This window comes from Lepidochelys kempii, chromosome 22 (genome assembly GCF_965140265.1).
Source record: "Lepidochelys kempii isolate rLepKem1 chromosome 22, rLepKem1.hap2, whole genome shotgun sequence".
NCBI lineage: Eukaryota > Metazoa > Chordata > Testudines > Cheloniidae > Lepidochelys > Lepidochelys kempii.
The window spans coordinates 1380322-1406635 of NC_133277.1; the positions used below are offsets into that span (position 1 = coordinate 1380322).

At 44.7% G+C, this 26314-nt stretch overlaps 1 protein-coding gene across 15 annotated transcripts in view; it reads right to left on the bottom strand.

Moving 5' to 3' along the window:
- The window catches only part of PKNOX2 (PBX/knotted 1 homeobox 2), a 691764-nt gene that overhangs the window by 159763 nt on the left and 505687 nt on the right, over positions 1–26314 (bottom strand). For all 15 annotated transcript variants that reach the window (XM_073320703.1, XM_073320715.1, XM_073320717.1 and 12 more), the window contains one exon: positions 25559–25730. In XM_073320703.1, the coding sequence (XP_073176804.1) occupies positions 25559–25730 (172 nt within the window). The remainder of the gene's footprint in view (positions 1–25558; positions 25731–26314) is intronic.

Here is a 26314-nt window from a genome sequence, read left to right on the forward strand (position 1 = left end):
AGTCTTGTGTAACAAAAAATACTAATTACTAACAACTTTGAGTAGTTGAATATTTGCAGAGTTCCTTGCTTGAGGTGTGATTCCACTCTGAAATGACATGGCATTTTTCAGAGTCTGATCTGCTGAGCGCAGTAACCAGAGAAGAAGGTACTGAGTTTCACTCCTTCAGAGCTAACATTGCTCAGACAGAGAGAGTAGGATTCTTTCCCACATCAGCCATAGTCCCAACGACAGAATATTTATCACTGGCAACGAAGCCAAAGGAGGAAAGAACTCAGATTCTGCTTGAAAATCTTGACCTTGCTGGGTTTAGGGGCTTTGGCTGGGTGGAAAGAGACTGGAGTTCCTGGCATGGAAACATGCATTTTTGCTGGGGTGGGAGCACTCTTCTCTGCACTCCCCCCTCTCCCCCCTGCCACCTGAACAGAACTCAGCTCTAGGAGCTGGGAGACAACATGAATCAGCATAAGGCAGGGGATGATTATGTGCCACACCTGTCCCCATTAGATCATGAATCAAGCTGGATGAATAATTGCTTTTTCGGTTTGGTGGCCAAAATGAAAAATCTGAAAATGTTTTTGTTTTGGGTCCAACTAAACATTTAGACATTTTCAGAATTTTTTATCCCAAGTTTTTTTTGTCTGAAACTATTCACCTAATTCAACCTGACTTTGTGAACAGTTTTGGTTGATCTGGAACTGCATTTTTTGGCAAACAGTTTATTTGCCAACATTTTTCCCCCAGTTCTAGTCATGAGCAAAAAACAGCTATGTCTCATAGCAACCAAGGAGGAAGGGTCCCCACAGACAACAGTCGCAGATTTCTGCACACTACAAAGTAACAAGAGGGAAAGTTGTGAGGAGGAAGAAATGGTGGGTACTAAAATGGAGGGTCCCACTGAGATAAGCATACCACAGGGAATAGATGAGAGGACAAGTACCCAGCAAGGCTCCAGAGAAGTCAAAAGCACCCTAAGTGTACCTGTGCTCATATTTATGGCCTTATCTCTACCACTGGTTTCAGAGTAACAGCCGTGTTAGTCTGTATTCTCAAAAAGAAAAGGAGGACTTGTGGCACCTTAGAGACTAACCAATTTATTTGAGCATGAGCTTTCGTGAGCTACAGCTCACTTCATCGGATGCATACCGTGGAAACTGCAGCAGACTTTATATACACACAGAGAACATGAAACAATACCTCCTCCCACCCCACTGTCCTGCTGGTAATAGCTTATCTAAAGTGATCATCAAGTTGGGTCATTTCCAGCACAAATCCAGGTTTTCTCACCCTCCACCCCGCACACACAAACTCACTCTCCTGCTGGTAATAGCCCATCCAAAGTGACAACTCTCTACACAATGTGCATGATAATCAAGTTGGGCCATTTCCTGCACAAATCCAGGTTCTCTTACCCCCCTCCAAAAAACACACACACAAACTCACTATCCTGCTGGTAATAGCTCATCCAAAGTGACCACTCTCCCTACAATTTGCATGATAATCAAGTTGGGCCATTTCCAGCACAAATCCAGGTTTTCTCACCCCCCCACCCCCATACACACACAAACTCACTCTCCTGCTGGTAATAGCTCATCCAAAGTGACCACTCTCCCTACAATGTGCATGGTAATCAAGGTGGGCCATGTCCAGCACAAATCCAGGCTTTCTCACCCCCCCCCCGCCTTTTTTCCCGGACACACACACACACACACAAACTCACTCTCCTGTTGGCAACAGCTCATCCAAACTGACCACTCTCCAAGTTTAAATCCAAGTTTAACCAGAACGTCTGGGGGGGGGGGGTAGGAAAAAACAAGGGGAAATAGGCTACCTTGCATAATGACTTAGCCACTCCCAGTCTCTATTTAAGCCTAATTTAATAGTATCCAATTTGCAAATGAATTCCAATTCAGCAGTTTCTCGCTGGAGTCTGGATTTGAAGTTTTTTTGTTTTAAGATAGCGACCTTCATGTCTGTGATTGCATGACCAGAGAGACTGAAGTGTTCTCCGACTCGTTTATGAATGTTATAATTCTTGACATCTGATTTGTGTCCATTTATTCTTTTACGTAGAGACTGTCCAGTTTGACCAACGTACATGGCAGAGGGGCATTGCTGGCACGGCTCATGATGGCATATATCACATTGGTGGATGTGCAGGTGAACGAGCCTCTGATAGTGTGGCTGATGTTATTAGGCCCTGTGATGGTGTCCCCTGAATAGATATGTGGGCACAGTTGGCAACGGGCTTTGTTGCAAGGATAGGTTCCTGGGTTAGTGGTTCTGTTGTGTGGTATGTGGTTGTTGGTGAGTATTTGCTTCATGTTGGGGGGCTGTCTGTAGGCAAGGACTGGCCTGTCTCCCAAGATTTGTGGGAGTGTTGGGTCATCCTTTAGGATAGGTTGTAGATCCTTAATAATGCGTTGGAGGGGTTTTAGTTGGGGGCTGAAGGTGACGGCTGCCATTTACATTGGTCAAACTGGACAGTCTCTACATTTACACAGGATACACCAATGAGAAACTTCTACTTTAATATAAAATGTACAAAACTGGAAGCCAGGAGAGAACAATTAAACAGCAACAGGCAAGTGGGGTTTGTACAGCAATTCCTGTGATAAGAGAAAGCAAGAAAAGAAAAGAAAAGAAAAGAAAAGAAAAGAAAAGAAAAGAAAAGAAAAGAAAAGAAAAGAAGGGAGCCGGTACATACTCTCCTATCAGCTGCTTGGAGGTAGTTTCCGGAACAGTAACTTGCAAGAAGGAAAAAAGCAGAGGAACTGAAGGACAAACAGTGACAGCAATGATGCAATCACACGTGTATTAACTACTTAAACTGCCCGCCCCCATTCCATAGGTGAATTAGCACCTACCTCCTCCAGGAGATCCAAGCATCAAATATTTCCATCTCCTCCGGTTGACATGTGTATTGGTTGCTGAGGTCTCTCTGCCACACAAATGGCAGAGGGTGGAAAGGACAACAGCCGAGGGTCTCCTTGGGGGGTGGCTGCTTTCACATGCCACACCTGGATTCCACTTTCAGTCATTTAAATAGAGGGAGCTAAACAAAAGAAATGCCTTTTCTCCTCAAGCACCTTGGTCCCTATGCCAGAGTCCCTCTGACTGTGAGAGGGTGGAGCAGTGCCATACATGCCCTGATTCATAGGACGGAGATGATTGTCCCTCAGAGACCCAAGATAAGGATATGGCCTGGTACTATAGGCCACAGTGATCTGGGAAAACAATAGGGTCCCAAAAAAGCAATCAGATTCACACAGCACCTGCATGGTCACACGGTCTAATGTGTAAATGCAGAAAAATGGCTATAGCACCGTTATGGACAGGGACAGCAAGGTGTAGGGCAGCATTAAATGAGATGCTCTTTTTCTTCCTTCAGTCATGATGCCAGTTGTCAGGTACCAAATGCAATAGCCCTCAAGTTAGCTGGGCACTCTACCTGTAGAAAGTGCTTCCAAGCTCAGCTATGTAGCAGAGGAGTTGAAGGAGAATAAGAAATACACAGACAGCAACAGATGTCCCAAAGGTTAGTTCATAGAACTCCATGACACAATCCTGGGCAGATAAAAAGTCACTCAGCTGATGACACAGAACATCCATGTCCTCATTTATCATGCTTCCTAACAAAATGTCGTTCATCTTCAATGCGCAGGAAACCTGCCTAGGGCAATAGCTTCAGACTCTGCCTCTAGATAACCTTATCTGCTCACATACCTTTAACTACCACTGATTCATTGATGACTGGAGCTATGAAATTTACCAGATGAGGAGTCTTTGGTTGAATGATTACCTTTTGTCTACAACAAATTTTAGAAATCAAGTTGTCCCTTAACCTTCTCTTTGTTAAGCTAAACAGGTAGAAGGAGAAGAGCAGTCAAGCATGCCCCCAAGTTAAACTTTGAATGCCTCAGGGAACTGATGGGCAGGATCCCCTGGGAGAATAACATGAGGGGGAAAGGAGTCAAGGTGAGCTGGCTGTATTTTAAAGAAGCCTTATTGAGGTTACAGGGACAAACCATCCCCATGTGTAGAAAGAATAGTAAATATGGCAGGTGACCAGCTTGGCTTCACAGTGAAATCCTTGTTGATCTTAAACACAAAAAAGAAGCTTACAAGAAGTGGAAGATTGGACAAATGATCAGGGAAGAGTATAAAAATATTGCTCGGGGATGCAGGAGTGAAATCAGGAAGGCCAAATCACAGCTGGAGTTGCAGCTAGCAAGAGATGTTAAGAGTAACAAGAAGGGTTTCTTCAGGTATGTTAGCAACAAGAAGAAAGTCAAGGAAAGTGTGGGCCCCTTACTGAATGAGGGAGGCAACCTAGTGACAGAGGATGTGGAAAAAGCTAATGTACTCAATGCTTTTTATGCCTCTGTCTTCACGAACAAGGTCAGCTCCCAGACTACTGCACTGGGCAGCACAGCATGAGGACGAGGTGACTAGCCCTCTGTGGAGAAAGAAGTGGTTCAGGACTATTTAGAAAAGCTGGACGAGCACAGGTCCATGGGGCCGACGCACTTCATCCGAGAGTGCTAAAGGAGTTGGCGGATGTGATTGCACAGCCATTGGCCATTATCTTTGAAAACTCATGGCGATTGGGGGAAGTCCTGGACGACTGGAAAAAGGCTAATGTAGTGCCCATCTTTAAAAAAGGGAAGAAGAAGGATCCTGGGAACTACAGGCCAGTCAGCCTCACCTCAGTCCCTGGAAAAATCATGGAGCAGGTCCTCAAGGAATCAATTCTGAAGTGCTTAGAGGAGAGGAAAGTGATCAGGAACAGTCAGCATGGATTCACCAAGGGCAAGTCATGCTGGGCCTGACTAATCTAATTGCCTTCTATGACAAGATAACTGGCTCTGTGGATGAGGGGAAAGCAGTGGACGTGTTGTTCCTTGAGTTTAGCAAAGCTTTTGACACGGTCTCCCACAGTATTCTTGCCAGCAAGTTAAAGAAGTATGGGCTGGATGAATGGACTATAAGGTGGATAGAAAGTTGGCTAGATTGTCGGGCCCAACAGGTAGTGATCAATGGCTCCATGTCTTGTTGGCAGCCGGTATCAAGTGGAGTGCCCCAAGGGTCGGTCCTGGGGCCGGTTTTGTTCAATATCTTCATAAATGATCTGGAGGATGGTGTGGATTGCACCCTCAGCCTCTTTACAGATGACACTAAACTGGGAGGAAAGGTAGATATGCTGGAGGGTAGGGATAGGATACAGAAGGCCCTAGACAAATTAGAGGATTGGGCAAAAAGAAATCTGATGAGGTTTAACAAGGACAAGTGCAGAGTCCTGTACTTAGGACGGAAGAATCCTATGCACCGCTACAGACTAGGGACCGAATGGCTAGGCAGCAGTTCTGCGGAAAAGGACCTAGGGGTTACAGTGGACGAGAAGCTGGATATGAGTCAACAGTGTGCCCTTGTTGCCAAGAAGGCTAAAGGCATTTTGGGATATATAAGTAGGGGCATTGCCAGCAGATCGAGGGACGTGATAGTTCCCCTCTACTCAACATTGGTGAGGCCTCATCTGGAGTACTCTGTCCAGTTTTGGGCCCCACACTACAAGAAGGATGTGGAAAAATTGGAAAACATCCACCGGAGGGCAACAAAAATGATTAGGGGACTGAAACACATGACTTATGAGGAGAGGCTGAGGGAACTGGGATTGTTTAGTCTGCAGAAGAGAAGAATGAGGGGGGATTTGATAGCTGCTTTCAATAACCTGAAAGGGGGTTCCAAAGAGGATGGATCTAGACTGTTCTCAGTGGTACCAGATGACAGAATGAGGAGTAATGGTCTCAAGTTGCAGTGGGGGAGGTTTAGGTTGGATATTAGGAAAAACTGGAATGCGTTACCTAGGGAAGTGGTGGAATCTCCTTCCTTAGAAGTTTTTAAGGTCAGGCTTGACAAAGCCCTGGCTGGGATGATTTAGTTGGGGATTGGTCCTGCTTTGAGAAGGGGGTTGGACTAGATGACCTGCTGAGGTCCCTTCCAACCCTGATATTCTATGATTCTATGTTCCTATTGTATTCCACAGAGGGTTATACGCATGTGCCATGGGTCCAGAGCCAGAGTTTTTGAAAGTAGTATTGTCAGTTGATCCGCACACTTGCCCTGGCCTTGCCTCATGGTTTCGTCCAAGGCAATAAAGGGCAGGGCAGACTAATGGCTGCTCACTTCCTTCTCCACCTTAAACCTAAGATCCGCAGCAGAGGAGAAGGAGGGAAGGTTTGACCACACATCCTGAAGAAGCTCCACTTACATGTAAGTAACCTCCTCTTCTTTGAGTGATGGTCCCTATTCCACTGAAGATGATTAACAAGCAGTACCTTAGTTAGGAGGAGGGTGCGAGGATGATGATCGGACGGAGAACAGGCATGCTGAAGGAGGCATCCATAGCAGCATCCCACACGAAGGCGTAATGGGAAGAGAACGTATATAACGAACTCTACGTGGCCGCCTTACATATGTCTTAAGGGGCATATCATGAACTGTGACCGTAATTGATGCTTGCTAGGAGGAGGGAGTGAGGATAATGATGAAATCATGGAATGGAGAACAGCAGCGCTGAAGGGGAAGAAGGGAGGAACAATATCCCACTGTATACCCACGTTGGGTCCATCCACCACTGGAGGTGGGGAGAGGATCTCTTGGGGAACAGGGAGAAGAAGGTCCATAGTATGATGGCAGGGGAATAGACCCTGTGGAGCCATAGCTGCAGGCAGTGAAACCACAGATAGCTGCAGACAGTTACTGAAGCGCAGGCCGCCAGGTGGCCAAGAAGAGAAAGGCATTGCCTGACTGGGACAGAAGGACTGGACACCATCTTGGAAACCAGGTCCTGTATGGTCTGGAATCTCTAGCAAGTACACAGGAGCCGAGACCATGTCGATGTGTGCCCCAATAAACTCCAGGATTGTGTGGGGTCCAATGTGAATTTTTAACATTTACACTCACCCCAGAGAGCAGAGGGTTGTGAGTAACATGGAGGTTGAGGTTCGAGCAGCCCTTCTTGATCATGCTGCCAGCAACCAATCATCGAGGTAAGGGAATATAAGGTGGACTGCCACAATGGAGAAAACTTTGCGAGGAGTGGTGCTGAGTCCAAATGTGAGAACCCTGTACTGAAAGTGACTATGCCCCACCATGAATCTCAGGAAATATCTGTGGGGAGGATGGATGTCCACATGATAGTAAACGCTGTGCATGTTGAGAGCCATAAATCACACGCCTCTTTCTAGGGAAGGGACGATGGCCACCAGAGTGACCATACAGCTTACATCCTGTCATGTTGATTTAGTCCCATTGTCAGTTATGGGAAATGGTGGCCATTTTGAGAAAGGGAACATTGAGACTATAATGGGAAAGATCGCGGAGGAAATCATTAACTCATCTTTACAACATAATTTCTTCAGGTGTATATTTGAAGGGAGCTGGCAGTGAGTTTTAACTATATGGAAAATGTGACGGATAAGAACCCAGTTATTAGTTAGTTACGGGTTACAAAAAATAAAGGTCAGACACTGGATTCTAATATTCTTCTCCCCTCCCCCCACCCCAGTCCCCACACCTCCCAGTGTGACTTGGGAAAAAATTGCACTGTAATAATCGGTAACTGCACAGTGGACTTGTTCTCTGATTGGCTGAGACAGTTCCAGTATATGCTTGCTGCCTGCTGCGATACAGACTCACTCTTGGGTCTGGGCAGTCTAGTCTCTCACATGCTCGTCATACTGTAAAGCTTTGACGTCTACCTTCCATTCCTGGCACAACTACTCAGGCTGGGGTTTGCTTAAGCAGTGGGCTGTCGAAAGGATTTCAGAAAAAGCGAAGCAGCTCTTGCTGCTACGTGAATAAAGAAGCTATACGTTCACCTTGTACTGCTCAGTCATCAATAGGACTGAGGTGCCCCTTTTCTGGTGCAGAAAAGCAGAATGAAATGAAAGGGACGCCCCATGCATTTTGTGAAGTTCTAATCAGTTGTGGGGTTTTTTTTTCAGAATTACTCAGATAAGGCCTAATCCTGAACCTTTATTCATGTGAGGAGCCCACTGAGGTTATCAGGTAAGTAAATGCTGCTCAGCCCATAGTTAGTGGAGTCCAAGGTGAAATTCCTTCAAATGACCCCAGTTCTGTTATCTCGCTCTCACAAACCTGCTACCTGAGCCCCTAGGTTAGAACTTGTTCCATAAGGACAGAATGGGGAAAAGGGAGGTGGTCACACTACATCAAAGACACTGTTACCTGTTACAGAGGCACAGACAATTCAGAATCACAGGACCTCAAACATTTATGGATTAAAGTTCAAACTAATAAAACTAAACATGGGATACCAGTGGACATTTGTTACAGACAACCAACTATCACTAGGACAGGATGAACTGCTCTGTAGACATCTGTCCATAATGTGTTGGAATAAAACCTGTATTATCATGGGTGACTTCAATCTGGGGGGCAATTGCTGGATATCTCATGGAGCCAGTAACAAAACTTCCTTGAAGAGTTTCTTAAAATAATAGATTACCATTTCTTAACACAAAGTCCTGCACTCAACATGGAGTAAGTCAATACTGGATCTCAATATACTGGACAAGGAAGAGTTAATCACTGATCTAAACATTAGGGATTGCCCTATGTATCGGTGACTATGATCTGGTTACATTTACTTTGTGCAAACAGAATATAGCACCATTCTTCCAAAGCTTAAACCAGTTGTCAGCATAACTTACTGGAACACAAATTTAAGGTGGGAAGTGTTAACAAAAACTGGGGATTGTGCAAGGACATCTTAATGGATGGCTAAAAAAACCCAAAAAAAGTTATGCTGGACAAGAAGCCATCCTGGTTAAAAGAAGATGACGAAGCAGTGATAAAGCATAAAAATAATCAATATATAATGAATGGGGGGAAAAGGAAAGTAAATGGTAATGACTATAAGTAGATTAAAAAATGTAGATGACTGATAAAGCAACGTACAGGAATCAATGTACTATCAGTGGCTAATAGGATTAAAGATAGTAAGACATTTTTAAAACCTATTACAAACAAAAGAGCTCTGTCAGGTATAGGTTCATTGCTAGATACAGATGGCAAAATTGTGAATAATGATGCATACAAGGCAGAAATGTTAAATAGATACTCCTTTTCTGTATTTGGAACAAAAGGGGTGGGGGTATATCTATCCCATATGATGTGGATGGAGCAAAAGATTTATCGTCTGTAATGAAGCAGTATGTGAGGCAGCATCTGCTAAAATTAAACATTCTGAAATCAAAAGGCCCAGATAACTTACACCCAGGAGTCTTAAAAGAACTAGCTGAGGATTTTCTAAACTATAAACTGGGGAAATTCCAAAAGACTGGAGCACTGCCAATGTAGCTCCAATATTATAAAAGGGTAAAAGAGATGACCCAGGGAACAATATACCAGTTAGCCTTAAATTGATCCTGAGTAAAATAACAGAATGGTTAATCTGGGACTTTACCAACATAGAATTACAAGTTAAAACTACAATTACTGCCAATTGACACAGTTTCTGGAAGGTAAATCTTGCCAAGTATTAGAGGTCTGGTTGATAAAGCCAACAGTGTTCATAGAGTGTACTTGGACTTCTCTAAGGCATTTGACTTAGAACCACATGATATTTTGATCTAAAACATTGCATTATATGGAACTAACAGGGCACAAAATAGATTAAAAACTGGTTAACTTGCAGATCTCAGAATGTGGTTGTGAATGGGAATATACCAATGAGCAGAGCTCTCAGTAGCTGGTTCCCCAAGAATCAGTTTGTGGTCCAATGCTATTTAATATTTTGATCAATGATCTAGATGATGATATTGTATCTTGATCAACGGAGCTGGAGTCAGAGGAACCATGTCCTCTGGAAGGGATGTCATTGACAGGTCACCAATGGAACACAGAGCTCAGGGAGTTAGGGTGAAAACTACTCAGACACATAACAGAGCAGTGCACAGAGTTTAATAAAGTTCTACTTGTTCAACTTAACCTGCGCTCAGCATCTCTCTTTGCAAATGAAACAGATATAAAATATTTGTTGGTAAATTTATAGATGACACAAAGACTGGTGGGTTAGTACATAATGAGGAGGACAGGTTCTGTTACAGAGTGATCTGAATATCTTGGTTAAATATTCATAATCCAACAAAATGTGTTTTAATATAGCCAAATGCAAAGTAACACATCTGGGAACCAAGAATGCTGGCTATATGTACTGGATGGAGACTCTGTGTTGGAAAACAGTGACTCAGATAAGGACTTTAGTATATTTGGAATCAGGTCATCATAGATAATCTCTCAGCATGCACTCCCAGTGCAATGTTAAATATTGGAGCTAAATTGGCAGTCCTCCAATCTTTTGGAGTTTCCCCAGTCTTCCAAGATTAAAGGTCAAAAAGGATGCATGTGATCCTTGGATGTATAAAAATGGGAATATCAAGTTGAAGCAGGGCAGCGATCTTACTTCTGCATTGGTAAGTCCACTATAGTAGAACCTCAGAGTTACAAACTGACCACGCACCTTGTTTGGAACCAGAAGGACACAATTAGGCAATAACAGAGACCCAAAAAAAGGCAAATACAGTTCAGTACTGTATTAAATGTAAACTACTAAATTAATAAAGGGAAAGTTTAAGAATAGATTTGACAGGGTAAGGAAACTGTTTCTGTGCTTGTTTCTTTTAGAAGCAGCATTTTTGTTCTGCACAGTAAAGTTTCAAAGCTGTATTAAGTCAATGTTCAGTTGTAAACTTTTAAAAGAACAACCGTAACAGTCTGTTCAGAGTTACAAACATTACAGAGTTACAAACAACCTCCATTCCCGAGGGGCTCGTAACTCTGAGGTTCTACTGTACTAAAATACCGTGTCCAGTTCTGGTGCTCATGCTTCAAGAAGGATATGGAAATACTAGAGAGAGTTCTAAGGAGCGGCCAACAAATGATCCCAGGACTGGAAAAGAAATCTTGCAATGTGAGGCTTTTTAAGGAACTTGACCTGTTTAGCTTATCTAAGAGGAGGTCAAGAGGTGAACTGATCCTTGTGTATACGAACTTACATATGGAAAAGAGATTTGACAGTGGGAGCTTTTCAGTCTTGCTGTCAAAGGTAGAACAAGATCCAATGGCTGAAAGTTGAAGTTGTACAAATTCAACCTTGCAATAAGATTCAATTTACTAGCAGTGAGGATAGTTAAATATTGGAACAGCTTACTGGGGAGGCAATGGAATCTTTAAAATGAGATTAGATATCTTTCTAAAATATATGCTGTAATCCTGCTCCCAAGACAAGTTCTACAGCCTGTAGTGGGAATCAGGTTGGATGGTTGTGGTGGTCCTTTCTGGCCTTCAGTGCCCTCAGTATGCTCATAACGCTTGCATCTCTGCACTAATACAGGTTTCAGGGTAGCAGCCGTGTTTGTCTGTATCTGTAAAAAGAAAAGGAGGACTTGTGGCACCTTAGAGACTAACCAATTTATTAGAGCATAAGCTTTCGTGAGCTACAGGATGCATCCGATGAAGTGAGCTGTAGCTCACGAAAGCTTATGCTCTAATAAATTTGTTAGTCTCTATGGTGCCACAAGTCATCCTTTTCTTTTTGCACTAATACAGTGACTACAATCAAACTTCAGCACTTCAACTTGTCACCTGCAGGGGTCAGGAAGGATTTTTAGACCTTTTCAGTGTGGGTTACAGAGGCAGAGATGCAGCTGCCAGTAACTTCCTTCTGGGATCAGTTGAAGTGGAAGGATCTGACCAGCTGATTGTGCTTCTGCCCACCCTCACCAGGTCTCTAAGGTGAGTCACCTCAAATGCTGCAGAGAGATCTAACAGTCAGAGCGTGGCTCTTTGCTTCTTTGTACAAACATGGCAAGTGCTGTGTTGTTGTTGTTCAACCAAGGGTAGTGAAGGAATTAGCTGAAGAAATCTCATACTCACTGGCAATAATATTTGAAAACTCATGAATGACAGCAGAGGTCCTGGAAGACTGGGAAGGGCTAACATAGTGCCCATCTTTAAAAATAGAAAAAAAAAAAAAGAAGAGCCAGGGAACTAGTCAGCCTGGCTTTGATATATGAGAAGCTACTACACCAATGTGTAAAACGTTCAATTTGCGAATACCTGGATGGTGAAGGGGTGATCACTAGCCAATAGCATGGAATTACTGAGAACAAATCATGGCAAACCAGCTTGATTTCCTTCTTTGACAGGGTAACTGGTTTGGTGGATGGGGGAATGCGGTGGACATCATATACCTTCAGCAATGCTTTTGACACAGTCCCACATGACATTCTGATAATTAAACTGGAGAAATGTGGGCTTGGCAGAACTACCATTATGTGGATACATAATTCGTTAACCACAAACGAAGAGTAACTATTAATGGAATGTCAGATTGGAGGGAGGTCTCAAGTGGGGTTCCACAGGGATCTGTTCTGGGTTGGGTGTTGTTTAACACCTTTATTAACAACCTGGATGTAGGAATACTGATCAAGTTTGCAGATGATCGAACAGATGTGTTTACAGACACAAAACTGGAAGGGAGAGGTTGCCAACACTTTGGAGGATAGAGCTAAAATTCAAAGGAGTCTTGATAAATTGGAGAACTGGGCTATAAACAACAAAATGAAATTCAAATGTAGGGAAGAAAAACCAAATGCACAAATACAGAATGAAAGATAACCGGCTTGGCAGCAGCACTGCTGAGAAAGATATGGGAGTTGTGGTGGATCACAACGTCAACATGAGTTAACAATGTGATGCTGTCACAAAAAAAGCAAATGCTTAGGTTGCATTAACAGAGGCATAGCATGCTAGTCGCGGGAGGTGATAGTACCACTCTACTCAGTGCTGGTTAGGCCTCAGCTGGAGTACTGTGTCCAATTTTGGTCACTGCTGTATAGAAAGGATGTAGAGAAACTGGAAAGGATGCAGAGGTGAGTGACAAAGATGATCAAATGGATGTAACACAAGCTATATGAGCAAAGGCTGAAGGAACTAGGTATGTTCTGTTTGGAAAAGGGGAGATTTTAAGTGGGGGACACGATAGTCTTCAAATACTTGAAAGGCTGCCATAAAAAAAGATGGAGAAAAGTTGTTCCCTCTTGCCACAGAAGGCAGGACAAGAGGCAATGGGTTCAAACTAGAGCAGAGCAGATTTAGACTAAATCTCAGGAAAAACTTCCTACCTGTAAGAACATAAGGACAATGGAACAGACTGCCTAGGGAGGTTGTGGAAGCTCCTTTGCTGGAAGTTTTCAAAAGGAGGCTGGATAGCCATCTGTCTTGGATGGGTTAGACAAAACAAATCCTGCATCTTGCAGGGAGATTAGACTAGTTGACCCTTGTGGTCCCTTCTAACTCTATGATTTTATTATTTATGGATCTGGGGGCAAGTTCGGTGGTTCCCTAGGAGAGGAAGCAGGTGGCAACTCCCTGATGGAAAGGATGGTCTCTGAAGGGGGGCACTGTTCCCTCAGTCCCAAATATGCCCAATAGGAGGGATCGCCGGGTGGCCGTTAAGGTCTCCATGGCATGGGATCCCAATGGCTCAGAATGAGGTGATGGCTGCTCCCAGGGTCATGCAGGTCTCCTGGGAAATGGAGAAGAGTGGTATGTGAGAGCCAGTTCTTCCGGTGGTTCCAAATCCCCCAAGGAAGAAAAGGCTGATTCAGGCTCCAGTGGTGGACCATCAGTGCCGTCGGAGAGGTGTACATTATGTAGCGGGGCCAAAGGCTCTGAACCACGGGCAGGTCTCTTGGAGGAGACATGAGTTCCCTAGAGACTGAAGGCCCAAATGGAGGGGGGGATTCTGGACCCAGGAGAGCGAAAACGTCTTGTGGTGCAGCCATGGATCTGGATCTCCTAGGTGTAAGAGGGACTCTTTGTGTTCGGGCTGCTGGTGCCAGCACCGGACATGGTGCTGTGATAAATAAAGTGGTGGGGTAGCTCCCTTTGATGGACAACCAGCCAGCCAGTTAGCTGTAAAATCCCTCTTGGTAGCTGTTCTCTCCTTGTTTTACCTGGAAAGGGTTAACAAGCCCACAGGTAAAAGAAAAGGAAGTGGGCACCTGACCAAAGAGCCAATGGGAAGGTAGAACTTTTAAAATTGGGAAAGAAACTTTCCCTTTGTCTGTTGTTCTCTGGGCTGCAGGGACACGGCGCAGCATTGCTATAAGCAGAAATGCTGTGTAAGGTTTGAACCAGGCATGAAAAAGTATTTTACATACCTAGAAGAAATAATTTGGATAGGGAATGTTTAGTTAGATGCTATCAGCTTTATTTCTTATTTTGGCTTGTGGATCTCCTCTGTGCTAACCACAGATGCTTTTGTTTGCTTGTAACCTTTAAGCTGAACCCCCAAGAAAGCTCTTTTAGATGCTTAATTTTTAGAATTGTTTCTTTTAAGATCTAGCGAAAAGCCTGAGTTCCAGATAGACTCAAAGACTTTAAGGTCAGAAGAGACCATTATGATTGTCTAGTCTGATCTCCTATAACACAGGCCACAGAATCTCACCCACCCACTCCTGTAACAAACCCCTGACCGATGTCTGAGTTATTGAAGTCCTCAACTCGTGGTTTAAAGACTTCGAGGTGCAGAGAATCCTCCCTCAAGTGATCCCTGCCCCACGCTGCAGAGGAAGGTGAAAAAGCCCCAGGGCCTCTGCCAATCTGCCCTGGAGAAAAATTCCTTCCCAACCCCAAATATGGTGATCAGCTAAACCCTGAGCATGTAGGCAAGACTCGCCAGCCAGACACCAAGGAAAGAATTCTCTGTAGTAACTCAGATCCCACCCCATCTGGCATCCCATCACAGGCCATTGGGCATATCTACAGCTAATAGTTGAAGATCAATTAATTGACAAAATTAGGCTATCCCATCATATCATCCCTTCCATAAACTTATCAAGCTTAGTCTAGAAGCTAGGTATGTCTTTTGCCCGCACTGCTTCCCTTGGAAGACTGTTCCTCTGATGCTTAAAAACCTTCATCTAATTTCAAGTCTAAACTTCCTGATGGCCAGTTTATATCCATTTCTTCTTGTGTCCACATTGGTACTGAGCTTAAATAATTCTTCTCCCTCTGTGGTATTTATCCCTCTGATATATTTCTAGAGAGCAATCATATCTCCCCTCAGCCTTCTTTTGGTTAGGCTAAACAAGCCAAGCTCTTTGAGTCTCCTTTCATAAGACAGGTTTTCCATTCCTCGGAACATCCTAGTAGCCCTTCTCTGTACCTGTTCCAGTTTGAATTCATCCTTCTTAAACATGGGAGACCAGAACTGCACACAGTATTCAAGCTGAGGTCTCACCAGTGCCTTGTATAATGGTACTAACACCTCCTTATCTCTTCTGGAAATACCTGGCCTGATGCATCCCAAGACCGCATTCGCTTTTTTCACGGCCATATCACATTGGCGGCTCATAGTCATCCTGTGATCAACCAATACTTCGAGGTCCTTCTCCTCCTCTGTTACTTCCAAGTGATGCATCCTCAGTTTATAACAAAAATTCTTGTTATTAATCCCTAAATGAATGACCTTGCACTTTTCACTATTAAATTTAATCCTATTACTATTACTCCAGTTTACAAGGTCATCCAGATCTTCCTGTATGATATCCCGGTCCTTCTCTGTATTGGCAATACCTCCCAGCTTTGTGTCATCCACAAACTTTATTAGCACATTCCCACTTTTTGTGCCAAGGTCAGTAATAAAAAGATTAAATAAGATTGGTCCCAAACCCGATCCCTGAGGAACTCCACTAGTAACCTCCTTCCAGCCTGACAGTTCACCTTTCAGTGTGACCCGTTGTAGTCTCCCCTTTAACCAGTTCCTTATCCAACTTTCAATTTTCATATTGATCCCCATCTTTTCCAATTTAGCTAATAATTTCCCATGTGGAACCGTATCAAATGCCTTACTGAAACTGAGGTAAATTAGATCCACTGCAATCTACCTTTTGTAAAACCATGTTGTATTCTGTCCCGTTTACCATTGACCTCAATAGCCTTAACTACTTTCTCCTTCAAATTTTTTTCCAAGAGCTTGCATACTACAAATGTCAAACTAACAGGCATGTAGCTACCTGGATCACTTTTTTTCCTTTCTTAAAACTAGGAACTATGTTAGCAATTCTCCAGTCATATGGTACCACCCCTGAGTTTACAGATTCACTAAAAATTTTTGCTAATGGGCTTGCAATTTCATGCGTCAGTTCCTTTAAATTCTTGAATGAAGATTATCTGGGCCCCCCGATTTAGTCCCATTAAGTGTTCAAGTTTGGCTTCTACCTCGGATGTGGTAATATTTACCTCCATATCCTCCTTCCCATTTGTCATCCTACCATTATCCCTAAGCTCCTCATTAGCCTCATTAAAGACTGAGGCATAACATTTGTTTAGATATTGGGCCATGCCTAGATTATCGTTAACCTCCACTCCATCCTCAGTGTTTAGCGGTCCCACTTCTTCTTTCTTTGTTTTCTTCTTATTTATATGGCTATAGAACCTTTTACTATTGGTTTTAATTCCCTTTGCAAGGTCCAACTCTACATGGCTTTTGGCCTTTCTCCCTTTATCCCTACATATTCTGACGTCAATAATCAGATCCGTCCCATCTTCCCCTCCCTGTTGGCTTTCTGATTTTTCTTTTTTCTGCTTTCTTTCTGAGATGCTTGGTCTACAACTCCTGCCTATGAATTTTTTCCCTTTTGTTGGGATGCAGGCTTCCCATAGCTTCTGCAGCTTTGACTTGAAGTAATTCCAGGCCTCCTCCGCCTTTAGATCCACAAGTTCTTCAGTCCAATCCACTTCCCTAACTAATTTCCTTAATTTTTTAAAGTTAGCCCTTTTGAAATAAAAAACCCTAGTCACACAGCTATTTTTCTTTATCCTTCCATTTAGTTTGAACTGAATTAGCTCATGATTGCTCGAACCAAGGTTGTCCCCTACAACCATTTCTTCTATGAGGTCCTCACTACTCACCAAAACCAAATCTAAAATGGCATCCCCTCTGGTCCATTCAGCAACTACTTGGCGAAGGAATCCATCAGCTATCGCATCTAGGAACATCTGAGCCCGATTATTATTCTGTTATCTCTGTAATATCTGGTTTCACTTCCTGCAGCAGTAGCTCTAGTTCCTCCATTTTGTTACCCAGGCTCCTCGCATTGGTGTACAAACATCTTCATTTTTGCTGTTTGGCCTCGCTCACATTCTTTACCCGATTAGGCCCGGACATTCTACCGCCAGCATCACCTATGAGACTGGTTTGTACACTACCCTTCCTCCTTATGTCCATTCTCCCACCCACGACTGTATCCTTTCTTACTTTGTTTTCTTCCCTCTCAATGTTAAAATCCAGCGTGGATATTACCTGGACATCTCCCAACCATCTCCCCCAGATTCCTAGTTTAAAGGTCTCTTGATCAGTTGTGCCATCCTAGAAGTCTATTTCCCGCCTTACTGAAGTGAAGTCCACCCCGGGAGAACAGTCCTCTGCCCATGAATGCTTCCCAGTGGCAATACATCCCAAAGCCATCCTTATAGCACCACTGCCTGAGCCATCTGTTGAGCATCATAATCTTGTCACACCTTTGTTGCCCTTCTCTAGGAACAGGCAGAATTCCTTAAGCTTCCGCCCCAGCCTGGCATGGTCTCTCTCGATATGTTCCAGCGACAATCTAGCCATATCATTTGTTCCCACATGAAGGACAATCAGTGGATTCTTTCCTGCTCCCATTAGGATCCTCTTCAGCCTCAGGTCCACATCCCGTATCTTAGCACCCGGCAGACAGCACACCCTTCTGTTCTCTGGATCAGCTCTTGTTACAGGCCTGTCTAGTCTTCTCAGTAAGAAGTCTCTAATCACGTAGACCTGCCTTTTGCTGGTGATGGTGCGATTCTCCAGTCTATCCCCTGTTCCTTCTGGCAGCAAGTCCTCTCGATTCCTATTGTCCCTTGCAATCCTCTTCAACCCATCCTGTATCCTCCTGGGGCTCATATTTGGTGTTATCTCCATTGACTCTTGCCCTCTTCCTATGGGACTAGCTGCTCTTCTCTTCTTCCTTGCCCTCTCACCTTCAGGGACCACCTGCTGTGCCCCTTCTTCATTTTCCAACTCCGCAAACCTGTTCCTGAGCTCTGTTGCTCCTTCTCTAGCCCGTCTTTGCCTCTGCCTGGTTCTCTTAGTCATATGTTTCAGCTGTTCACTTTACTCACCCAGCAGTGTCCCCTGAGAGTTCTTTGGTCCTGCTTCCATCTGCAAGTCTGAGCTTTTCCCTTTGGCCTCTTCATGTCTTTGCTCCATCGTCCGCTCAAACCCCCTTCTAAACTCGACCAGAGTTTCCACCTGCATCTCCAATCCTCGGATCTTTTCTTCCATCAGCTCTATCAGGCAGCACTTCATGCAGATGAAACTCTTTTCAGGTCCCCGCTCCAGGATTATGTACATGCCGCAGCTTCTACATCCAGTCATCTTCATTGTGTCTTCCACTGCTTGGGTCACTACCACTGCTGCCTGTGTGTCTGTCATCGCCCTCTCACCTAAGTCCTGTTAGCCTTCTCTTCCAACAGAAAACCTCCTCCAACAGAAAACCTTTTCCTCCAACAGATCTCCTGCTCAAACTCTCCTGTTTACAGCTCTGTTTACTGGCTCCTGTGCCGCTGCAGCTGTCTGTATTTTTTCCCTTTTTGTTTTTAATAAAATTTACCTTTTTAAAGAACAAGATTTTGGTGTCCTAAGAGGTTTGTGCATGTTGTTTGATTAGCTGATAGCCACAGCTAATTTCCTTTGTTTTCTTTCTCAGCTCTTCCCCAGAGGGGGGTGAAAGGGCTTGAGGGTACCCCACAGGGAGGAATTCCCAAGTGCTCCTTCCTGGGTTCAAGGGTTTTTTTTTTGCATTTGGGTGGTTGCAGCGTTTACCAAGCCAGAGTCAGAGAAAAGCTGTAACCTTGGGAGTTTAATACAAGCCTGGAGTGGCCAGTATTAATTTTTTAAATCCTTGCGGGCCTCCACCTTCTGCACTCCGAGTGCCAGAGTGGGGATTCAGCCTTGACGGGTAGTTGGACGTCACTGGTGCCAGAGGGTCCCAGGTCTCGTGAAGAGGCGGGATGGCAGTACCGATACAGCCCAGCCTGGAGCCGCTAGAGCACCTTGTTTCTGGGGACTTAGGACACACTAAATCCTCATGGGCACAGCTGGTGGATGGAACATCTGATTTTTTGTCAGAGTGGACTGAGAGGAAGACTTTAGACCCATGCTTATCAGAATCTCTCTTAATGTCCCAACTAGGTCCTGCAATGGATCTGTGGGGGCGGATTCTCTGGCACTAGAGTTCGACTTCATAGCAGAAGGCTCACTCCTTGCTGATTCAGGTCAATGTGCAGGAGGTGGGGGGGTTCCAAGCCTGGATCCAACTGGGGTCCCATGGTCATCCCATGAGATATCTGCTTAGGCAAAGTGCCCACCCTTCTCGGGTACGGCTGGGGAAGGACTGACAGATACTGCACCGAGCAGCAATGTGAACTTCTCCCAGGCAGTAGACGCAGTGTTGATGGTCATCGCTGACCGAGAAGGACAGTGGGCGGGGGGGCACAGAGTTTGAAGCCCATAGTACTGGGCACAGTCCGATACCCAAATGCGGAAGTGCAGGGAAGACCCCTGTAATCTACTCTACAATTATTAAAACTATTCAAACTGGTAAAACTACTAATTAATAAAACTATTTACAACTGTTTATTTAGAACAACATCAGAGATGAGGAAACTGAAGGTTCCAATGCAGACCATGCAGCAATGAGAAGGAACTGAAGAAGCAGTTGGTCCAACCTACCCTTTATTGCGTTGGTCGGAAGCACGAGGTGAGCCAGGGTATGTGCACAGACCAATGAACACAACTTTCAAAACTCTCAGACTCTGAGCGCATAGTGTGCATGCATAACCCCAGTGGAACACAATAGGGACAATCACTTGAAGAAGAAGAGAGCTAGTTTGCCTTTCTTTTCAGCTGATAGCATTGGGAACAAACTCAGGAGTAAGAAGAGCAAAGTTGTTACAAAACTCTTCAGTAAGAAAGTGTTTCTTGTTCTTTATATATATCACGGGCAAGTAAAATCTGCCAAACTGTGACTGCAATTTCCACCTTGAAAATGCAGGTAGAAAGCTGTGAAAGGCAGGGATCTAGAGATTAGTATACAAGGAAACTTTAACTTTGAGAAATTGCTCACATTTCTTAAGATAACCACTGATTAACAGTGTGTAAAGTACTGGCAGTAAATCCAGTTTGCCATTACGGTTTCTTATCTGGAAAGTTTTACAAACCAAAAATTACAGTTTGCTAACAATCAGACACAAAAACTAATTTAATAAATCAGAAGCAAGTTACTGATTGTCAGGGCACTTATATTTTTAAACCACACATTTGCACTTGCTAGATAAAGCAGGGGCTATTGGTAGAACCAGTTAAATGACTAAAGTGGAGTCCTCTTGCCTTCGGAACAGTCAGTCATTTGCCTCATGTGTGTGAAGGTCAGTGCAGTTTGTCGCTTTTAATAGCAGTAATAGTGACCATAATGCAATTAAATTTAACATATTTGTGGGAGTGGGGAATACCACTGTAGCATTTAACTTCAGAAAGGGGAACTACACAAAAATGAGGAAGCTAGTTAAATGGAAATTAAAAAGTACAGTCACATAAGTGAAATGCCTGCAAGCTGCATGGACACTTTTAAAAAACACCATAAGAGAGGCTACCCCAAATTAAAAAAAAACACAGTAAGAGACTAAAAAAGTGCAACCATAGCTAAACAACAAAGTAAAGGAAGTGGTTAGAGGCAAAAACACATATTTAACAAATTGGAAGTCAATTAGAGGAAATTAGAAAGGAGCATAAACTCTGGCAAATCAAGCATAGAAGCATTATTAGGCAGGACAAAAAAAGAATTTGAGGAGTAACTCGCAAAAGACTCGGTAACTAACAACAACAACTTTTTTAAGTATGTCAGAAGCAGTAGGTCTGTCAACAACCAGTATATCACAGGTGAGGGGGTGGGATCGCTCAGTGATTTGAGCATTAGCCTACTAAATCCAGGGTTGTGAGTTCAATCCTTGAGGGGGCCACTTAGGGGTCTGGGCCAAAAATTGGGGATTGGTCCTGCTTTGAGCAGGGGGTTGGACTAGATGATTTCCTGAGGTCCCTTCTAACCCTGATATCCTATGACAACCGAGGTCCTAAAGGAGCACTCAAGGAAGATAAGGCCATTGCAGAGAAACTAAATTAATTCACTGCAGAGGATGTGAGGGAGATTCCCACACCCAAGCAACTCTTTTTAGGTTACAAATATGAGGAACTGTCCCAGATTGAGATGTTGGAACAAACTGATCAATTAAACAGCAATAAGTCACCAGGACCACTTGGTATTCATCCAAGAGTTCTGAAGTAATTCAAATATGAAACTGCACAACTACTAACTAGTATGTAACCTATCACTTAAATCAGCTTCTGTACCAGATGACTGGAGGGTAGCTAATGTGACACCAATTTTTAAAAAGGGCTCCAGAGGTGATCCTGGCAATCCTGACCAGTGGCTTACTTAACTTCAATACCAGGTAAAGAGGTTGAAATTACAGTAAAGAACCAGAATTATCAGACACACAGATTGAACGCGATTTGTTGAGGAAGAGTCAACATGGCTTTTGTAAAGGCAAATCATGCCTCACCAATCTATTAGAATTCTTTGAAGTGGTCAGCAACTACGTGGACAAGAGTGATCCAGCAGATATAATGTACATGGACTTTCAGAAAGCCTTTGACAAGGTCCCTCACCAAAGATTCTTAAGTAAAGTAACCAGGCTTGGAATAAGAAGGAAGGTCCTCTCATGGGTCAGTAACTGTTTAAAAGATAGGAAACAAAGGGAATGAATAAATGGCTGATGAAATTCTATGTTGATAAATGCAAATCAATGTGCATTGGAAAATATAATCCCAACTAAATATACAAAATGGTCTAGATTAGTTGTTACTACTCAGGAAAGAAATCTTTGAATCATTGTGGATAGTTCTCTGAAAATATCCACTCGATGTGCACTGGCTGTCAAAAAATCTAACAATGTTAGGAACCATTAGGAAAGGGATAGATAAGACAATAATATCATAATGCCATTTTATAAATCCAGAGTATGCCCACGTCTTGAATACTGTGGGCAGTTCTGGTTGCCCCATCTCAAAAAAAGATACATTAAAATTATAAAAGGTACAGAGAAGGGCAACAAAAATGATTAAGGGCATGGAACACCTTCCATATGAGCAGAGATGAAAAAACTAAGGGGGGATCTGGTAGAGGTCTATAAAATCATGACTGGTGTGGAGAAAGTGAATAAGGAAGTGTTATTTACTCCTTCACACAACACAAGAATCAGGGGTCACCCAGTGAAGTTAATAGGCAGCAGGTTTAAAAAAAAAAGGGGAAGTACTTCTTCATACAATGCACAGTCAACCTGTGGAATTCATTGGGATGTTGTGAAGGCCTAAACTCTAACCAGATTCAAAACAATAATTAGATAAATTCATGGAGCTTAGGTCCATCAATGGCTATTAGACATGATTGCCAGGGAGGCAACCCCCTGCTCTGGTGTCCCTAGCCTCTGACTACCAGAATTTGGGAGGAGACGATAGGGAATGGATCACACGATAATTGCCCTGTTCATTCCTTCTGAAGCATCTGGCATTGGCCACTCTCGGAAGACAGGATCCTGTGCTAGATGGACCATTGATAAGGCTAGGTTTTTGTCATGGGTATTTTAGTAAAAGTCATGGACAGGTCACAGGCAGTACACAAAAATTCAGGGCCTGTGACCAGTCCATGACTTGTACTATATACCCCTAACTAAAACTTGGGTCATCTGGGGCAGAGGGTGGCCCAGGGGCACTGCGGGTACTCTGGGTGAGGGAGCCAGGGGTGCTGCGGGTGCTCTGGGGGAGGGGACTGGGGACACTGCGGGTGCTCGCGGGGGCAGTGGCATGCAGCCTGGGACCCCTGCTGGTGCTGAGGGATGGCGAGCGGTAGTTTGTAGCCTGGGATCCCCAGTGCTGCTGGGGGGGAGCAGGCGGGGCTGACAGGCTCCTTATCCGACTCTGCACAGCTCCCCAGAAGCACCGACATGATGTCCCTCATCTCTGAGACAGAGGTGCAGCCATGGGGCTCCGCACACTGCCCCCGCCCCAAGCGCCAACTCTGCAGCTTCCATTGGCTGGGAACCGTGGCCAATGGGAGCTGTGGGGTGGTGCCTGCAGGTGGAGGCAGAGTGCAGAGCTGCCTGGCCGCGCCTATGTCTAGCAGATGAGGGGCATGTTGCTGTTTCTGGGGAGCCCTCCCCCTCCACCGAGGTAAGCACTGCCCAAAGCCCTCACCCACGCCTGCACCCGAGCCCTGAGCCCCTTCCTACACCGAAACACCTACTGCTGCTGGGGGGGTGCGGTGGCCTGAGACTGCCCCTGCAGTGGTCAGTGCGGCTGGCCCAGGGGCTGCCCGAGCTGCTCAAGCTGCCCCCAGGCCAGCCACACTGGCTGCTGCAGAAGTCACAGACATCCCGGAAAGTAATGGAATCCATGACTTCCATGACCTCCATGACAGACTTGCAGCTTTAACCATTGGTCTGACCCAGTATGGCCGTTCTTATGTTCTTAAACTGTTTCTATAAATTTTAGACAAAGAATTATAATTATTCCTTTCGAAAAATCACAATTGCCAAGCTTATCCAGACTCCTCATTGCTCTAACACAGTGATTTTCAAACTTTTTAAACTGAGTACTTCTTTACAAATAATGTAGGCTACCGCATACCCCATCTCAGATAGGCAGAGGTGACATGTGCCACCCCAGATTTCTGCCTTCCATTGAGCCACAGCTTCGAGGCGGGTAGAAAGTTGGCTAGATTGTCGGGCTCAACAGGTAGTGATCAATGGCTCCATGTCTAACTGGCAGCCGGTATCTAGCGGAGTGCCCCAAGGGTCGGTCCCTGGGGCCAGTTTTGTTCAATATCTTCATTAATGATTTGGAGGATGGTGTGGATTGCACCCTCAGCAAGTTTGCAGATGACACTAAACTGGGAGGAGTGGTAGATACGCTGGAGGGTAGGGATAGGATACAGAGGGACCTAGACAAATTGTAGGATTGGGCCAAAAGAAATCTGATGAGGTTCAACAAGGACAAGTGCAGAGTCCTGCACTTAGGATGGAAGAATCCAATGCACCGCTAAAGACTAGGGACCGAATGGCTAGGCAGCAGTTCTGCAGAGAAGGACCTAGGGGTGACAGTGGACGAGAAGCTGGATATGAGTCAACAGCGTGCCCTTGTTGCCAAGAAGGCCAATGGCATTTTGGGGTGTATAAGTAGGGGCATTGCCAGCAGATCAAGGGACGTGATCGTTCCCCTCTATTCGACATTGGTGAGGCCTCATCTGGGGTACTGTGTCCAGTTTTGGGCCCCACACTACAAGAAAGAGAAATTGGAGAGAGTCCAGCAAAGGGCAACAAAAATGATTAGGGGACTGGAACACATGAGTTATGAGGAGAGGCTGAGGGAACTGGGATTGTTTAGTCTACGGAAGAGAAGAATGAGGGGGGATTTGATAGCTGCTTTTAACTACCTGAAAGGTGGATCCAAAGAGGATGGATCTAGATTATTCTCAGTGATAGCAGATGACAGGACAAGGAGTAATGGTCTCAAGTTGCAGTTGGGGAGGTTTAGGTTGGATATTCGGAAAAACTTTTTCACTGGGAGGGTGGTGAAACACTGGAATGCGTTACCTAGGGAGGTGGTGGAATCCCCTTCCTTAGAAGTTTTTAAGGTCAGGCTTGACAAAGCCCTGGCTGGGATGATTTAGTTGGGATTGGTCCTGCTCTGGGCAGGGGGTTGGACTAGATGGCCTTCCAACTCTGTTATTCTATGGTTCTATGATTCTATGATTCGAGAGGTTTTCAAACTGTGCGGCACGCCCCTCCTCAGGGGACCCAGAGGAACGTTCAAGGGGGTGAGCAGTGACGCCACAGAGCTCAGGGATGGAGCGCCATCTTAACCCCCTGACTCACCTCAGTTGGGCACCCAGCCTGTCTGGGTTGTGGGGGGCATGCAACCAAAAGCTGGTAACTCAATGGGGGCTCAGCTCAAAAACTGAGCCATCTCGCATTGCCGCTTGCCCCACCGAATGTTCCTCCAGCACCCCTGGGAGGCGTGCCCCACAGTCTGAAAATCTTGCTACTAAATAAAATGTTTGTCCACCATTACAGGATTTTTCTCACGTACCCCCCACTCCCGACGAGAGCTCGTGTACCCCTAGGATTATGTGTACCCCGGTTTGAAAACCACTGTCTAGCATATGCTCCTTAAAACCCATCCACCCTGAGACTTCTCTAATCTGCTGCCCTTTGGGCTTTAGGTTCAGATGCCTGTAGTGTAAGAGCAAAGCAGTGACCCTGTCATCTAAAATGCTAAACAAATCAATGGGGCTGGTACTGGTCTGAACCAGGGCTTTACCAGGTTGTCCAGTTCGGGATCATCACTGAAGAATGGTTTGTGTTCCTGCTCCTGCTGGTGTACAAAGTTCTCAATGTCCACATCAAAGCTGGCAGAGGTGATGCACTCGGAGCCCTGTGTGGCCTGCTCACACTTCTCAAACAGCAGCGTCAGGAGTGGGAAAAGAGGATGCCTGGAGAGACAGGAAATCACAACATTCTTTCTGTAAATCACAGAAGATCAGGGTTCGAAGGGACCTCAGGAGGTCATCTAGTCCAACCCCCTGCTCAAAGCAGGACCAATCCCCAATTTTTGCCCCAGATCCCTAAATGGCCCCCTCAAGGATTGAACTCACGATCTTGGGTTTAGCAGTCCAATGCTCAAACCGCTGAGCTAGCCCTCCCCCACTGCCAAAGCTGTCTTGCTGTGTATTTAACAGATTTCAGCTTTCTGCACCAGAGTGTGGGCGAGTATTACATTCACTCACGAGCTAAACAACTTTTCCAGTCTCATTCTCATCTTGTTTTCTAACCTTTAATTTACACTTGCCTCTGGGAGACAGGGGATTGCTATGCTGCTAAATTGTCAAAATGGCAGCCAGCCCAACAGGTAAATCTCTCAAACATATCTGTAGGCACCTTATTCTGATAGTTCTATAAAGCAAATTCCACTGGTTGTAATGTCACTGGGTCAGTTACCAACATTACTACAGGGATTACGGTCCAATTCTGATTGGACTGAAGTTGGTCAGTTGGTGCCATAACTTATAGTTGTTTT